Consider the following 18774-nt stretch of genomic DNA (forward strand, 5'->3'; position numbering starts at 1 on the left):
TCAATTCCCGCTGTTGTTTGTAAGGAGCTTGCATGTTCTCCTCATGACCATGTAGATTTTCTCCAATTTTCTCACATGTTCCAAAGACTTGTGGCTTAGGAGGGTAATTGGTCACATGGGTGTACTCTAGTGCGGGGGTCCCCAACCTTTTTTGCACTGCGGACCAGTTTATTATCGACAATATTCTTGCGGACCGGCCGACCGGGGGGGGTGGGGTAGGGTTGACAACGGACAAGAATAGCAGTCAAATATATTGTTTACTCAGCGAAAGACTACAATGACCATGAAGCCTTGCGCGGGCACCAGTGCGCATGCGTGTACCTGCTGATTTTTTTTTTGCTGCAAATTGTTTTTGGCGATTCTGTTCGGGATGTGGGGGTGGGGTGGTGTTAATCAAGACCGGAATATAGGTGATAAGTGGCTAATACACTCAATTTCGTTTCTAAAAGGGTTTATCTAACAAATTTAATATTAAACACACAGCGCATATTTTCCTCGCATGAATATAGTGATAAGTCAATTATCAGGGAAGCTTGAAGTAAACGTTGAATGAACTTCCAGTAGAAATGGCAGAAGCAGGTTCAATATTATCATTTAAAGAAAAATTGAATAGGTATATGGACAGGAAAGGAATGGAGGGTTGTGGGCTGAGTGCAAGTCGGTGGGACTAGGTGAGAGTAGCGTTCGACACGGACTAGAAGGGCAGAGATTGCCTGTTTCCGTGCTGTAATTGTTACATGGTTATATAATTAAGTCGATAGCATCATAACATTTTAAGTAACATTTGGATATTAAACACACAGCGCATATTTTCCTTGTATGAACATATAAAATCATTGCAACGCACCAATATTGCTGAATCAGTGGGAGCCCTGGGCTTGTTTTCCTGCAACAACGCAGTGCCATCGAGGGGTGATGGGAGACAGTGATACTCGAAGGGGGTTCCTTATGTCCAGTCTATTCTGCAATTTAGTTTTCGTTGCATTAATTGCAGAAAACTCCACTTCGCAGAAAAATGTTGGAAATGGAAGCAACGTTTTCAGTGCTTTCGTGGCTATCTCAAGATATTTAGTCTTGACTTTGATCCAGAATGCCGGTAGAGATGTTATGTCAAACATGCTTTTCAACCCGCCGTCATTTGCAAGCTCGAGGAGTTGATCTCCTTCCCGCGCTGACATGGATGACGCGCGAGTAATGACCTTGCATGCGTTCAAGCTCAACAGTGGGCTTGACAGGGAATGAGGAAAGGTGCAGCTGACTCGTATCGTTTCCTCGCGGCCCGGTAGCACATGCTTTGCGGCCCGGTGGTTGGGGACCGCTGCTGTAGTGTGGGCTCACTGGGCTGGAAGGGCCTGTTACTGTGCTGTGCTAAATAAGATAAAATAAATTGATGTTTAGAAGGTTTAGAAGGTTTAGAAGGTCCATCCCACCACCACCTTACTGGGCGCATGGTATTACAGAATTAACCCCCAAGTGTGCAGAGGTTAAAAAAAAAGTTCATTTGACTTGAACAGTAATGTGAGTGAACTGGCTTTGAAACGTTGTGGATGAATAGCTTTTTTTTCATTTTTTTCAGGATCTGTATAAGGCTGGCAAGACCAGCATTTATTGCCCAACCCTAATGACCCTTGAGAAATTAGTGGCAAGATGACTGGCTTGCTAGGTCATTTAACAGTCAAGCAGCTGGGGTGGATCTTGGGAGATACAGAAGCCAGGCCTGGTCAGGGTAACCAGATTTCATTCCACGAAGGGCATGAGTGAACCAGATGGATTTTTACAACAACGCATTCTTCATGGCCTTCATTAGTAAGTCAAGGTTATTATGTAAACACTTTCGACTTTTAAAAAAAAAACTGAACTCCGTAGATGCCATTTGGGATTTTACTCCAGTCTCCGGATTGCCAGTCCAGGCTTCTGGAAAACCAGTCCTGTAACGTACCAGAGGTCCACATCATACTCCAGTGATCAGATGAACTGGGATCTGTACATTCAGATCACAAACACAAGAGATTTTGCAGATGCTGGAAATCTTAAGTGTAACACTCAGCTCTATCAACTCACATTCGTCCAGGGGAAACTGCCATCTGCCCGCCAAACTGTGTCTACGTTTGCGGAGATGCTGTGTAATGCACCCCGGTACAAACCCACAATGTAAAATATCAGACAGTACACAATGATTACACTTTATAACTCTTTTAGGTGGTGTGGTTAGTAGAAACAAATAACACAAAGGCGCCACTCAGTAAGTTTATTAGTCTTGTGCACAAAATATAATTCGTTGGAGCTCACGCCTTCCCGATCAATCCACAATCGACCTCTGAACCTCCGACAGCATCCGAACCGTCGAATTTCGGTATCCACCGTCCGGGAACCGCCAGCCGCTCCCACACTCGCCCTTTCTCTTCACTTGCCTCGCCGAAAAGCCCGCTGACTCTCTCTCGGTTCCCCCCCCCATACCAGATAGCATAACACAGCGGTCCCCAACCACCGGGCCGCGGATCAGTACTGGGCTGCAGAGCGTGTGCTACTGGGCCGCGAGGAAGCGATATGATTTGGCGATATGAGTCAGCTGCACCTTTCCTCATTCCCTGTCATGGCCACTGATCAGCCGTTGCGCATGTGAGGTCATGACCCGCGCATCATCCGAGTCAGGGTGGGAAGGAGATCAACTCCTCGAGCTTGCAAATGACGACGGGCTGAAAAGTATGTTTGACATAACATCTCTGTCGGCATTTTGGATCAAAGTCAAGGCTAAATATCCTGAGATAGCCACGAAAGCACTGAAAACGTTGCTTTCATTTCCAACTTTTTTCTGCGAAGCGGAGTTTTCTGCAATGAATGCAACGAAAACTAAACCGCGGAATAGACTGGACATCAGGAACCCCCTTCGAGTATCGCTGCCTCCCACCACCCCTCAATAGGACCGTGTTGTTGCAGGGACACAAGCCCAGGGCTCCCACTGGTTCAGTGATATTGGTGTGTTGCAATGATTTTATATATTTATACGGGGAAAATATGTGCTGTGTGTTTAATATCCAAATGTTACTTAAAATGTTATGATGCTATTGACTTATAAGTGACCGTATAACTATTACAGTACGGAAACAGGCCATCTTGGCCCTTCTCGTCCGTGCCGAACGCTACTCTCACCAAGTCCCGCCGACCTGCACATAACCTTCCATTCCTTTCCTGTCCATATGCCTATCCAATTTTTCTTTAAATGATAATATCAAACCTGCTTCTACCGCTTCTACTGGAAGTTTGTTCAACACTTACTTCAAGCTCCCCTGTCCTCCCCTAATAATTGACTTATCGCTATATTCATGCGAGGAAAATATGCGCTATGTGTTTAATATTAAATTCGTTAGATAAACCCTTTTAGATACAAAATTGAGTGTACTACCCACTTATCGCCTATATTCCAGTAGTGATTAACACCCACCCCCATGAACAAAATTGCCAAAAAGGATTTGCTGGGGCGGGGGGGGGGGAGAAATTGGCAGGTCACAATGTGCATGCGCACTGGTGCCTGTGCAAGGCTTCATGGTCATGGTAGTCTTTTTGGGTAAACAACGCATTTGACTGCTACTCTTGTCCGTTGGCAACCCTACCCCCCCCCCCCCGGTCGGCCAGTCCGCAATGCAAAAAAGGTTGGGGACCCCTCGCGTAACAGGTCATCATTGGTTTGTTCCCTGTTATCTGTAACTTTAACCTAAGCATTGCAGCTACAGAGAAACATTACCTCATCACCTAACATTACAGAGAGCCATTTCATATAACACTATAGAGAAGCTGTTTTGTTAACTATTAACATTACAGTTAATATTACTGAGAACCCTACATTCTCCCCCCACCGAATTTAGTCATGCCCTCATGACGTTCAGATAATTCGCCAAACCCTCCTGCAAAACACAGAGCCCAGTCCAAGTGCAGAAAGCAGTACCGTAACTCCCCAAACCAGTAGAGATCACACCCTGCTCCCCAGGCACTACATAGGCCAACCTATCCAGGGGGTTCCTAACCCTCTGAGACCTCCGCACCCCCTCTTCTAGCTCCTCTGGCTCAGACACTACTGGAGACACTTTGGGGCTACCTGGCGAAACCTCCTGCGATCTGTCACTCAAACCCCTCTGCAACTCGGAGCCCCCTGTCTTGGGTTCAGACCCCACTTCCTCCCCTCCAGAGTCCTGCTGTACTCCCTGTTACCTACCAATAGCCCCCTTCACCTCACCTGACGCAGTGGGAGAAGGGCGTGGAGTCTCTTCCTCCGTCATGGGGAAGCTTGCGAATAGCAGCATGTACCACACATCCGAATCATCATCCTCCGAATCAGTATCCCTTTCAGGGGCTAGGCCTGGCCCAGTCTCTTTCGCGGTGGGCTGTTCCATCGCCCCTCGCTTCCGCAAAGTCCTCGTACTAGGTGTAGACTCCAAGTTGGGCTCTTGGTCTACCTGCACCTCTTGTCCCACGGGAAACTGGTGGTTCCGATAGAGAATCTAGACAGGCCCCTTTCCCTCCCTGTGCCTCACCCGGAAAACTGGTAGGTTTGGCATCTGACTTTCCACCACATAGGGTGTGGCCGCCCAGCAGTCAGCCAACTTGTGCTTTCCAGGTAATCCCAAATTCCTTATGAAGACTTGGTCTCTCGGCAGGAGTTGTGACAACTTCACTTTCTGGTCATACCTTCTCTTATTTCCCTGATTCTGCCTGAATTTGTGAGCCCTTTTCAGCTCTCTCCTCATATCAGACACATACTTCAGATAGTGCTTCGGCGGTACGTCACCTGCGTCAGTACCGAAACAGAGGTCAATGTGCAACCTCGCCTCGCGCCCAAACATCAGATAATAGGGCGAATACCCAGTAGCTTCATTGCGTGTACAGTTGTAACAGTGAACTAGATGCCCAATATATTGACTCCATCTGCTCTTTTTGCTCAGGCTGGGGATCACACTGCAGATGATAGGGTGTGGTCCTCAATTTCTCAACTCCCAGCTTGCCCAGTAACTCATAGATAATTTTACTCTCAAAGTCCCGTCCCTGGTCACTATGTATCTGCTGGGGAAGGCCATAATGCACAAAATACTTCTCCCTTAACACTCTTTTGCCACCGTAGATGCCCTCTGGTCCTTGGTAGGAAAAGCCTGAGCATATCTGGTGTAGTGGTCCGTGATGACTAAGACATTCGCCGTGTTGCTGGCATCGGGTTCTATAGACAGAAAATCCATACACACCAGGTCCAGGGGCCCTGCACTCTGCAAGTGTGACAGGAGCGACCTGCAAAGGCAGTTTCTTCCGGTGTATGCAGCAAATGCATAACCTGCAGTATTCTTCAACCTCCGACTTCATTCTGGGCCAGTAAAACTGGTCTATGAGCAATCCATAGGTCTTTTCCACCCCCAAATGTCAGGAACCATCATGCAGTGACTTCAACGCAGTCTTCCGATACTTCTCAGGCAAAGCCAATTGCCTGAAATGCGGTCCGGGGGTGACGTTACCCGGTATAAAAATTTGTGCTTCAACTTCAACTGAGGCCATTCCCTCAGTAATGGAGGCACCGAAACATGCTTCATCTACTCCGCCCGCGCCATATCCCCCTTTTCCACTGCGTACCAAATAGTGCCAATGCCTGGGTCATCTCGCTGAGCAGCTGCCACTTCCCCAGAACTCAATTCTGGCAGCTGTTTGGTCTTCAGAGCAGTCAGGTCACAGTAAACTGGGGGTAGGGCATCATCAGAAGCCCCCAGTGGGTCCACTGTGCAATCTGGCCTCTCCTTTTCCTCGGCCTTCATGGTGATAGCAAACTGACACATGGCCTTCACCCCAGGGGCAGGAATGCTCTCCCACTCCTCGTCCCTCTCCAGTTCCTCATGCATCCGTCGGGATAAAGTGTCCGCATCGACATTCCAGCTCCCCAGCCGGTACTTCAGGCTGAAATCATATACTGACAATGCCGCCAACCACCGATGGCCGGTAGTATCCAGTTTCGCCAAGGTCAGGATGTAAGTGAGTGGGTTGTTGTCTGTCCTCACCTCAAACTTGGCCCTGTAGAGATAGTCACTCAGCTTATCCACCACCGCCCATTTCAATGCCAGGAACTCCAACTTGTAGGTGGGATAGTTTCTCTTGGAGGGCGACAAACTCCGGATGACAAACACTACAGGCCTCAACCGGGTGCCCTGATCCTGATACAGGACGGCCCCTAATCCCTTTCGGCTGGCATTGGTGTGCAGTCCATAGGGCAATCGGGGGTCCGCAAAAGCCAGCACCGGTGCCTGGGTCAGCAACTTTTTCAGTGATTTAAGAGCCTCCTCACATTTTGTATCCCACCTCTGTCCGAAGGACTCTGATGGGTCCAGATATTCTCCAACGTCTCATCCCCTTTTCCCTTTCCCTTTCTTTCCCAAGGGAGGGTAACCACACAGAAGCTTGTTCAAGTGGTGACTCACTTTGGCATAGTCCTTCTCGAATCTCCGATAATAACCACAGAATCCCAAGAGCGAGCGCAGAGCGCTCAGAGACTGGGGCCTCGGCCAGATAGAAGTGGTCACCGCCTTCTATCTTAGCCAGGTCTGTAGCTACTCCATACCGTGAGATTATGTGCCCAACATTGCTACAGACGTCTTGCAGAACTGGCACTTGTCCAGGGAAAGTTTTAACCCTTCTTCCTTCATCCGCCAGTGACTCAGCTCGCTGAGCTCCGGCCCCTCCCTCCCTCCCCAACAGCTTGCAGACAGCATGGTCCCGCCTCCCCTGGGACGCCAATCTCCTCTGGCAACTCCGCCCCTTGGATGTCCTTGCTTGTCTGCACTAACACTAGGCCTGTGCTCATCTCAAAATCAAAGTTTCATGATACAATTTCCACTTTGCCAACAGCTTTAACCGTACTCAAACCTCGAAGTAACACTTCATCCAGTAGACTAGTCTCCACCCCCTTCAACACGCACACATTGCTCACTGGCACCCCCGCAGCCGCACACCATCGCTGGCATCTGCTGTCGCCATCACAACTGAATTTTAAACAAAGTGATCACACAGCATCCACAGAATTCAGTCGCCGGATGAGTGCCCACAAATGTAACGCTCAGTTCTGTCGACTCACGGTCGTCTATGGGGAACTGCCATCTGCCCACCAAATTGTGTCTACGTTTGCGTAGATGCTGTGTAATGCACCCCGGTACAAACCCACAACGTAAAATATCAGACAGTACACAAGATACGATTAAATGATTACATTTTATAACTCTTTTACGTGGTGTGGTTAGTAGAAACAAATAACACAAAGGCGCCACTCAGTAAGTTTATTAGTCTTGTGCACAAAATATAATTCGTTGGAGCTCACACCTTTCTGATCAATCCACAATTGACCTCTGAACTTCCGACAGCATCCGAACCGTCGAATTTCGGTAACCACCGTCCGGGATCCACCAGCCGCTTCCGCACTCGCCCTTTCTCTTCGCTTACCTCGCTGAAAAGCCCGCTGACTCTCTCTCGGTTCCCCCCATACCAGATAGCATAACAGGTCATCATTGGTTAGTTACCTGTTATCTGTAACTTTAACCCAAACGTCGCAGCTACAGAGAAACATTACCTCATCATTTAACATTACAGAGAACTATTTCATATATCACTACAGAGAAGCCATTTTGTTAGCCTTAACTGTTAACATTACAGTTAATGTTACTGAGAACCCTACATAAGCAACACACCCAAAATGCCAGGGGACTTCAGCAGGTCAGGCAGCATCTATGGAGGGAAACGAACAATCGACAGTTTCGGCCGGGCCCCTTCATCAGTTTGGGTCAACTGTGCCGTGTCTCTAAATGAAAATAAAATAAAGACATAGGAGGTGCATTCTTCCAAATGACACATGAAAATGAAGCTCTGTCTACACTCTTGGGAGATGTAAAAGATTTCATGGCACTGTTTTACACATTTAGAGAATTTTCCTGGCCAATCTTTATCCATCAGCCAGTGTCATAGAAACAGAAAATCTGCCTATAACATACTGCTGTTGGTACTTTAGTCTGCATATATTGGTTGGGTTTTCTACAATGCAACAGTGGTTATATTAGACTTCAAAGGATAAATTTCACAAGATCACAAGACAAAGGAGCAGAAGTAGGCCATTCGGCCCATCAAGTCTGCGCCATCACTCCACCATGAGCTAAACTATTCTCCCATCTAGTTCCTATTTCTGGCTTTCTTCCCATATCCCTTGATACCCTGACTAATTAGATACCTATCAATTTCTTCTTAAACACCCTCAATGATCGGGCCTCCACAGCTGTATGTGGCAATGAATTCCATAAATCCACGACCCTCTGGCTCAAAAAATTTCTCTCTCTATTTTCCTCCCTCTCCCCACCCTCTCTCCTTTCCTCTTTCACCCCACCCCTTCCCTTCCCTCTCCCTCCATCTTTCTTTTCCCCCTTCCTGCCTCTCTCTCTCTCTCTCTCATCCACCTCTCCCTTTTCTCTCTCTTTCTCCTTTCTCTCTCTTTCCAGCTCCCTCCATTTCCTCTTTCCCATTTTACCCCTTCTTCTCTCCCTCCCCTCCCTCTCCCCGTCCTCCCCTCTCTCTCCCTCCCCTCTCCTCTCTCTCCCTCCCCTCCTCTCTCTCCCTCCCCTCTCTTCCTCCCCCTCTCTTCCTCCCCTCTCTCTTCCTCCCCTCTCTCTCCCTCCCCCTCTCTCTCCCTCCCCCTCTCTTCCTCCCCTCTCTTTCTCCCCTCTCTCTTCCTCCCCTCTCTCTTCCTCCCCTCTCTCTCCCTCCCCCTCTCTCTCCCTCCCCTTCTCTCTCCCTCCCCCCCTCTCTCTCCCTCCCTCCTCTCTCTCCCTCCCTCCCCTCTCTCTCTCCCCCCCTTCTCACACATATACACATGTTATATGTAATTCCTCACTATGTTGCAGGGAAGGTGACAATTTACAGTGGAGTGCTGAGCGGAATAGAGGATTAGTTCGGTGGATTGTTGTGGTTGATGCTTTAGAACAAATTTTCAAGCAGTGTGGGGTTCAGTGAGAACTGCTGCACAGAGAGAGATGATGAGCATTGCTGTAACATTGTGTGCCTCTGAAAGCAATATAAATTCACATCAGCCGCAGGAGCTACACAAATGAGAAGGACTGGATTTGCAGGGCAAACGTGAGAGGGGCAGTGCACAACACACACACACACACACACGCACACACACACACACAGAGTGAACAAGGAGATGAGCGGTCTCAGAACCAATCAGAGCACTCAGCCTTGCAAAGCTACCAATGGCTGAGTTTTGCACACTGCCCATTGACTGCAGAACCCTGGGCTCCTATAAAAGGCATGGCTTCTGAGTGACAGGCTGTAAGACTGTGATAGAGCCTGAGCTTTTCTTTCGCTGCATTCGGGACATTTCTGTGGCTGCTGAACTGGAACAGTGCCCTTAATCTGATCTCAAGATGCCTGAGTGCTGGGATGGGGTAAGTGGATCTCCACAAGGAGGGGATGTGGGTAGGAGGTGTGCCCAGACGTGGACATGGAGTGTATCCATCTATCCATCCTCCGTTAGTGATTAAAGACTGGCATTCGGGAACTGGTCAAGCTGTGCAGGCAAACAGCCTTTGTTACTAGCTTTGAATGCTCTAGTAGATTGTGGGAAAGGGGGTGAGGTGCAAAGAGGTTTTTTATTTGCACTGAAAGCGTGAACCTGCTGTGATGTCAATTTTTTTGAATTAGTAAGCAAAAATCTGGAACAGGCTGCAGATCTTTGTGTGTGGAATAGAGAGCCTCGTGTGGCAGCTGTACTCTACCCCTCTTTAATTGGTTAGATGTGAGAAAAGCTAAACTGATTTAATTTTCAGCGTTTATAGCTTGCCTGCAGTGTTTGTACAGGAACAGCTCTTTGACCAGTCTGTGCAAAGTCAGTTTGCCATGAGGTTTGCATGCCCACACAGCACCAGTCACAGTACAAGGACATTCTGCAAATGGCTTTGCCTTTTATCCGCTGAGTGTGTGTTGCAGGGACTGTATGGTCCAATGAGATTGAACAGTTTGTCACACGAACATTGGTGTTTTGGAATTTATGTACTTTGTGTACAGATTGATGTGTATGGGTTTCTACATGTAGCTGTTTGTCAGCGAGTGTTCATTTGAAGAGGATGTTAATCTTTATAGGTGAATGCGTTACATGTAATTGTGCGTGTGTGTGGCTGTATGATTATGCATATCTGAGAAGGCAAGCATTTGTGCTGATATACATGGATTTGAAGGTGGTCTTTAAAACTTAACTCAATGTTTGAACCTGTCCTCATTTCCTTCATTGGCTCTGTCAAGTTTTGTTTGATAGCATTCTGATTAAATACCTGGAATCTTCCTGTCAAATTTTGTTTGATGGCATTCTGAAATCTGTTACTTTATTAAAGGTGCCATAAAATACAAATGTCTTTTGCATGCATACCCATGGGAGCTCTTGTCAAAGGAAGAGATCATCATGCTGATAGGAAAATATTCAAGGATGTGGAAATGCAACATTTCTACTGACTTCTAGCCCACCACATGGCTCAAAGTGGGAAGAAACACTTGGGAGCTTCAGGACCATGCATTTGAAGCACAGAGAGGCCCTGGGTATGTGGCAGAAGGAATGCGCCTACTCACAAATTATCCATCTGTGCATCTTCTTGGCTGCCACTTGCCCCTTTCTTGGAAATGTCTGGGGATCCCAAATTGACTTCATTAGCCACTCAAAACCCACAGCAGCCAATGGAAGTTAGTCATCCTTAATCTATACAGCTGCCTAAAAAAGCATGGCAATAACAATCAGTATGTAATAATGTGCATGCACGTTGCTATTGGCATATACATGTTTACCTATGGACAGATATAGATTGTGTATCTCTTGACGTGTGTGTATTGGAATGTGCTTTTCTATGACTGCATGTTAGATGTCTTAGCATATTTATCCCTTGAAGTTTGTAGCTAGCTGTATGTACATACAAGAATTTGCGTGTGTAAAATGTGAGAAATGCATTTAATTGTGACAAGTGCAATAGATGCGACCATGGGAAAATTTGTATTGAGTTGGGTTTTTTTTTCAATGTCCTCGTAATGCATACATTTATGTAAGTATGTGTACATATGACCCGATGTCTTGACGTTGATTCACCAATGGACTGTCAGACCCTTCAGAAATGATTGTCACAATGGATCTATTTTACGTGTTTCCTTATTGTCTCGTAATGCAAGACAGAGATAAGTTAGTTAAACGTAGGATGTTTCAATGAACCTTCAGTTTCTAGCTCCACTCAGTTTGCCTAGCATTGATTTTATGCCCGAATTCTACAACCTGACAACCCAAATACTTCCTATTAAGCCACAGTGGCTACAGGAGCAGGTCAGAAGTTGGGTATCCTTCGATGAGTGGCATGTCCCGTATCACCCTAAAGCCTAACAACTTGAGTTCATGCTTATTGTCTTGGGCAAATACCCAGGGTATAAATGCCATGGAAGTCATCATCTTACAGCAACACAGTACACTCCAAACATAACAAACACAAAGCAGCATACAGTTAAAAATTAACATAAATTATACATAACATGCAACAAAGTAAATAGAAATAATTACAATGACATTAGAGCAAGTTGAGGGAGAGGAAAAGGAGAAATATTGATGGAGGTAATGTTATGGCATTTCACATCAACCCATGGACCTTATGGCACGGGCAGAAGCTGTTGTTGAACCTTAAAGTGAGGGTCTTCAGCATCTTCTACCTCCTGCCTGATAGCAGAAGCAGGAAGGTGGCATGGCCCCTTTCTGAGAGATTACCTCTTGTACATGTCATCTGTGGTGAGGAGAGCTGTACCCACGATGTAACTGGCTGAGTCCACTATCCTTTGTTGTCTCTTGCACTCGTATGCATTAAACTATCCATACCAGTCAGAGTACTTTCCACTGGGCATATATTGAAGCTTGTCCGAGTCTTTGATGACATGCCAAACCTCCTAAATGTCTAAGAAAGTAGAGACATTGGGGTGCCTTCTTAATGGTTGCATCTGTATACTGGGCCCAGGATAGATCTCCTGAGAAGCTGACACATTGGATAACTTGGTGTTCCTGAAATAGGAGACCTACACACAGGCAAGTTGTAAGTAGCTGGCCTGATCTCCTGTTTACCTCTTCTACCAGATAAAAGATGTGCAGAATGCCACCATCAATTTCACTGAGGTACATCACTGTAGTCTCTGTAGACAGTGAATCCTATGAAAAAAATGAAAACCAGAGGGGAAAACAATCTGGGAAAAGCATCTGGGAAAAGCCTCCTGGCTCACTGAAAGGAGAATGCCTGGTTGTTACCCACTGAACTTATGCAGTGAGCTGCACTGTATCTCCAGGAATGGTCAATGTATTTATTTGCAGAAATGACTGATAAACACAAGCAAAGACACTTATAAGGATAACAACAAAAAATGTTTATCTTTGACAATGTTTAACAAAAAATGTTAAAATTAAAACTCTTCAGGGAACTTCACGAATGTATTACCAAACAAAATTTTAAACTGAGCGTGAAAGAGTTTTCAGACCTGCCGAATAAATGCTGATGTAAGGGGTATGGTTTAGGGCAGCAGTCCCCAACCACTGGGTCGCGGACTGGTACCGGGCTGCAGAGCATTTGCTACCGGGCCGCGAGGAAACGATATGATTTGGCGATATGAGTCAGCTGCACCTTTCCTCATTCCCTGTTCACACCCACTGTTGAGCTTGAACACACGCGAGGTCATTAACAGCGCGTCATCCATGTCAGCGCGGGAAGAAGATCAACTCCTCGAGCTTGCAAATGACGGCGGGCTGAAAAGTTTGACTTAATATCTCTGCCAGCATTCTGGATCAAAGTCAAGGCTAAATATCCTGAGATAGCCGCGAAAGCACTGAAAACGTTGCTTCCATTTCCAACATATCTCTGCAATGAATGCAACGAAAACTAAATTGCGGAATAGACTGGACATAAGGAACCCCCTTCGAGTATCGCTGTCGCACATCACCCCTCGCTAGGACCGTCTTGTTGCAGGAAAACAAGCCCAGGGCTCCCACTGATTCAACGATATTCCTATGTTGCAATGATTTTATATGTTCATACAGGGAAAATATGTGCCATGTGTTTAATATCCAAACATTACTTAAAATGTTATGATGCTATTGACTGATAAGTGACTTATATAACCATATAACAATTACAGCACGGAAATAGGCGATCTCGGCCCTTCTAGTCCGTGCCGAAAGTTACTCTCACCTATAGTCCCACCGACCTGCACTCAGCCCATAACCCTCCATTCCTTTCCTGTCCATATACCTATCCAATTTTTCTTTAAATAATATCGAACCTGCCTCTACCACTTCTACTGGAAGTTCTTTCAACACTTACTTCAAGCTCCCCGTCCTCCCCTGATGATTGACTTATCACTATATTCATGCGAGGAAAATATGTGCTGTGTGTTTAATATTAAATTCGTTAGATAAACCCTTTTAGAAACGAAATTGAGTGTATTAGCCCCTTATTATCAATATTCTGGTCGTGATCAACCCCTCCCCCCCAAACAGAATCGCCAAAAACGATTTGCAGAGAATAATATTCGCAGGTACACACATGCGCCAATCACGCATGTGCACTGGTGCCCGCGCAAGGCTTCATGGTCATTGTAGTCTTTCTCGGGGTAAACACAACATATTTTTTGATTGCTACTCTTGTCCGTTGGCAACCCTACCCCCCCCCACCCCCCCGCCCACCGCCGGGTCGGCCAGTCCGCAAGAATATTGTCAATATTAAACCGGTCCGCAGCGCAAAAAAGGTTGGGGACCCCTGTTCTAGACTGGGTATTGAGCAATGAGGAAGGGTTAATTAGCAATCTTGTCGTGAGAGGCCCCTTGGGTAAGAGTGACCATAATATGGTGGAATTCTTCATTAAGATGGAGAGTGACGTAGTTAATTCAGAAACAAAGGTTCTGAACTTAAAGAAGGGTAACTTTGAAGGTATGAGACGTGAATTAGCTAAGATAGACTGGCAAATGACACTTAAAGGGTTGACGGTGGATATGCAATGGCAAGCATTTAAAGATCGCATGGATGAACTACAACAATTGTTCATCCCAGTTTGGCAAAAGAATAAATCAAGGAAGGTAGTGCACCCGTGGCTGACAAGGAATATTAGGGATAATCTCAAAGAAGAAGCATACAAATTAACCAGAAAAAGTGGCTCACCTGAGGACTGGGAAAAATTCAGAGTCCAGCAGAGGAGGACAAAGGGCTTAATTAGGAAAGGGAAAAAAGATTATGAGAGAAAACTGGCAGGGAACATAAAAACTGACTGTAAAAGCTTTTATAGATTGTGAAAAGAAAAAGATTGGTTAAGACAAATGTAGGTCCCCTACAGACACAAACAGGTGAATTGATTATGGGGAGCAAGGACATGGCAGACCAATTGAATAACTACTTTGATTCTGTCTTCACTACGGAGGACATAAATAATCTTCCGGAAATAGTAGGGGACATAGGGTCCAGTGAGATGGAGGAACTGAGGGAAATGCATGTTAGTAGGGAAGTGGTGTTAGGTAAATTGAAGGGATTAGAGGCAGATAAATCCCCAGGGCCAGATGGTCTGCATCCCAGAGTGCCCAAGAAATAGTGGATGCATTAATGATAATTTTTCAAAACTCTTTAGATTCTGGACTAGTTCCTGAGGATTGGAGGGTGGCTAATGTAACCCCACTTTTTAAAAAAGGAGGGACAGAGAAACCGGGGAATTATAGACCGGTTAGCCTGACATCGGTGTTGGGGAAAATGCTAGAATCAGTTATCAAAGATGTGATAACAGCACATTTGGAAAGTGGTGAAATCATCGGACAAAGTCAGCATGGATTTGTGAAAGGAAAATCATGTCTGACGAATCTCATAGAATTTTTTTGAGGGTGTAACTAGTAGAGTGGATAGAGGAGAACCAGTGGATGTGGTATATTTGGATTTTGAAAAGGCTTTTGACAAGGTCCCCCACAGGAGATTAGTGTGCAAACTTAAAGCACACGGTATTGGGGGTAAGGTATTGATGTGGATAGAGAATTGGTTGGCAGACGGAAAGCAAAGAGTGGGAATAAATGGGACCTTTTCAGAAAGGCAGGCAGTGACTAGTGGGGTACTGCAAGGCTCAGTGCTGGGGCCCCAGTTGTTTACAATATATATTAGTGACTTAGATAAGGGAATTAAATGCAGCATCTCCAAGTTTGCGGATGACACGAAGCTGGGCGGCAGTGTTAGCTGTGAGGAGGATGCTAAGAGGATGCAGGGTGACTTGGATAGGTTAGGTGAGTGGGCAAATTCATGGCAGATGCAATTTAATGTGGATAAATGTGAGGTTATCCACTTTGGTGGCAAAAACAGGAAAACAGATTATTATCTGAATGGTGGCTGATTAGGAAAAGGGGAGGTGCAACGAGACCTGGCTGTCATTATACACCAGTCATTGAAAGTGGGCATGCAGGTACAGCAGGTGGTGAAAAAGGCGAATGGTATGCTGGCATTCATAGCAAGAGGATTCGAGTACAGGAGCGGGGAGGTACTACTGCAGTTGTACAAGGCCTTGGTGAGACCACACCTGGAGTATTGTGTGCAGTTTTGGTCCCCTAATCTGAGGAGAGACATCCTTGCCATAGAGGGAGTACAAAGAAGGTTCACCAGATTGATTCCTGGGATGGCAGGACTTTCATATGATGAAAGACTGGATCAACTAGGCTTATACTCCTTGGAATTTAGAAGATGAGGGGGTATCTTATAGAAACGTATAAAATCCTAAAGGGATTAGACAGGCTAGATGCAGGAAGATTGTTCCCGATGTTGGGGAAGTCCAGAACGAGGGGTCACAGTTTGAGAATAAAGGGGAAGCCTTTTAGGACCGAGATTAGGAAAAACTTCTTCACACACAGAGAGTGGTGAATCTGCGGAATTCTCTGCCACAGGAAACAGTTGAGGCCAGTTCATTTATAGGAAGAGGCGCAGTCGAGGTTTCAGGCCGAGACCCTTCGTCAGGACTAACTGAAGGAAGAGTGAGTAAGGGATTTGAAAGCTGGAGGGGGAGGGGGAGATGCAAGATGATAGGAGAAGACAGGAGGGGGAGGGATAGAGCCGAGAGCTGGACAGGTGATAGGCAAAAGGGGATACGAGAGGATCATGGGACAGGAGGTCTAGGGAGAAAGACGGGGGGAGGTGACCCAGAGGATGGGCAAGAGGTATATTCAGAGGGACAGAGGGAGAAAAAGGAGAGTGAGAGAAAGAATGTGTGCATAAAAATGAGTAACAGCTGGGGTACGAGGGGGAGGTGGGGCCTAGTGGAAGTTAGAGAAGTCAATGTTCATGCCATCAGGTTGGAGGCTACCCAGACGGAATATAAGGTGTTGTTCCTCCAACCTGAGTGTGGCTTCATCTTTACAGTAGAGGAGGCCGTGGATAGATATGTTCATGCCATCCCTCCCCCTCCTGTCTTCTATCATCTTGCATCTCCCCCTCCCCCTCCAGCTTTCTAATCCCTTACTCACTCTTCCTTCAGTTAGTCCTGACGAAGGGTCTCGGCCTGAAACGTCGACTGCACCTCTTCCTATAGATGCTGCTTGGCCTGCTGCGTTCACCAGCAACTTTGATGTATGCTGCTTGAATTTCCAGCATCTGCAGAATTCCTGTTGTTTGAGGCCAGTTCATTGGCTATATTTAAGAGGGAGTTAAATATGGCCCTTGTGGCTAAAGGGATCGGGGGTATGGAGCGAAGGCTGGTACAGGGTTTTGAGTTGGATGATCAGCCATGGTCATACTGAATGGCGGTGGAGGCTCGAAGGGCCGAATGGCCTACTCCTGCACCTATTTTCTATGTCTATATCTAAACATTGTTGATACCTCAGAACTATTAAAATAAGGGGGAAATGTGTCTGACCCTTGGTCTGTAGCAGGTTGAGTTAAGTGTGAAGCCTGGTTCCTGAGGATTGCTATGCAGAGACCTGCAAGTTTAAGTGCTATGACACAGCAAGCTGTTCATTTCCCTCAGACTAACATGTGAACCATTTTGTTTGTCGTTGTGCCAAAATCTTCATCACATTAGCTATGGAAGTGTTTGACGGTGGAGATTTCTCACACCATGAACGGGTGTATCTACCGCATTGTGTATACTTGTCACATTCTGTGAGAAAGATGGGAGCAGTCTTGTGTGGAGTTTTTAAACTAGCCTGATCTTATTGGCTTGAATGATGTATTTCTGTAAAGTAAATGATTTTTGTGTGACTGTGAATAGTAAGAGTTTGTGTTTGTCTTGGTGTGATAGTTTTTATTTCTGTGTGTCTGCAGGATTATGGTATGCATTTATGCCAATGTGACTATTGAGATTTAGGGTAGCGTGTCTGTTTAGTGTAAATGCTACTGTTCAAGATAGTAAGTAAATTTATTTTTGGAAAATCTCATCTCAATGATGACCAGACAGTCGGGTAGCCACACAATAAAATAAATGGTAGAATTTAATTCATGGCCATGTGATTAAGTGGATCAGCCAATTTGATGTTTTAATGTCTGAGTGGCTAATAATTCTGAAGCCTGTGTGATTTCTTTGGTTTTATATTGCTGTAAAACAAGGAGGAGATTAGGGTGATAGTAAGAGAAGATATAAGATCTAAAGAGCAGAATGTTGAGTCCATCTGGGTTGAGATTAGGAATAGTAAAGGGAAAACAAAATCACTGGTGGGAGTTGTCTATAGGCTATCGAATAATAACATTATAGTGACGTGGAAAAAAACCCAAGAAATGTCTGATATATGTAAGAATAGAATGGCCATTGTCATGGGGAGCTTTAACTTGCACATAGATTGGGCAAATCAAGTTGGTTAAGGCAGTCTTGAGAAGAACTTCATAGAATGCATTCATGATAGTTTTCTTGAACTGCATGTTAGTGAACCTACTGGGGATCTGGTCCTGTGCAATGAGACGTGAATTAATTAAAGTTCAGAGTACATTTGTTATCAAAGTATGTATAAATTATACAGCCCTGAGATTTGTCTGCTTACAGGCAGCCATAAAACAAGAAACACAGAATAACCCATTTTTAAAAAAAGGGCAGCAAGCACCCAGTGCGGAGAGAGAAAAAAAGAGCATATTGTGCAAACAACAAAAACAAGCAACAGCAATCAGAACAAAACTGAGTCATTAGACGCAAAGCCTGGAGCAGCCCAAAGCCTCAGCTTCGGCTCATCACACAGCGGAGCAGCGAGCAAAACCAGCCCGACCCTCGTCTCCAGTCCTGACACCTGGCCTTTTCAATCCATCCAGATCAGGGTTTAAATTGTGTAAATGCCCCGTCATTCCCCTCACTAGGACCCAGGCCTTGCTGCTTCAATGTGCTCGTAATGATCTTGTGGTTAGTTAGGGATCCTCTTGGAAAGAGTGACCACAGTATGATTGAATTTCTCATACAAATGGAAGGTGCAATAGTTAGACCTAAAGCCAGTGTATTATGTCAAAACAAGGGAGGCTACAATGGGAAGAGAGAGGTGCTGAGTAGTGTAGACTGGGTATACAGACTGGGATGGAACAGTTAAGCAGTAGCAGAAGACTTTCCAAGAGATTTTTCAGAGTACTCATCAAAAGTGTATTGCATCTAAAAGCCAGGGCAGTGAGGGCAGGGAATGTCAGCCTTGGATAACTAAAGAAATAAAATAAGGCATGAAACTAAAAGCATATGCCAGGAGTAGTGGCAAATTGGATGTTTGCGAACACATTAAAAGGCAAC

At 45.7% G+C, this 18774-nt stretch overlaps 1 protein-coding gene across 10 annotated transcripts in view; it reads left to right on the plus strand.

Annotated features, from left to right (window-relative positions):
* Positions 1-18774, plus strand: part of ndrg4 (NDRG family member 4) — a 279010-nt gene that overhangs the window by 140490 nt on the left and 119746 nt on the right. Inside the window, exon 1 of one of the 10 annotated variants that reach the window (XM_063066696.1) lies at positions 9300-9452. The exons of the other annotated variants lie outside the window; for them this stretch is intronic. Within the exon in view, the coding sequence (XP_062922766.1) occupies positions 9432-9452 (21 nt within the window). The 5' untranslated portion in view covers positions 9300-9431. Of the gene's footprint in view, positions 1-9299; positions 9453-18774 lie in introns of those variants that run through there. 10 annotated transcript variants of the gene reach the window in all.

Source organism: Mobula hypostoma, chromosome 14 (assembly GCF_963921235.1).
Source record: "Mobula hypostoma chromosome 14, sMobHyp1.1, whole genome shotgun sequence".
In the NCBI taxonomy this organism is placed as follows: Eukaryota; Metazoa; Chordata; class Chondrichthyes; order Myliobatiformes; family Myliobatidae; genus Mobula; species Mobula hypostoma.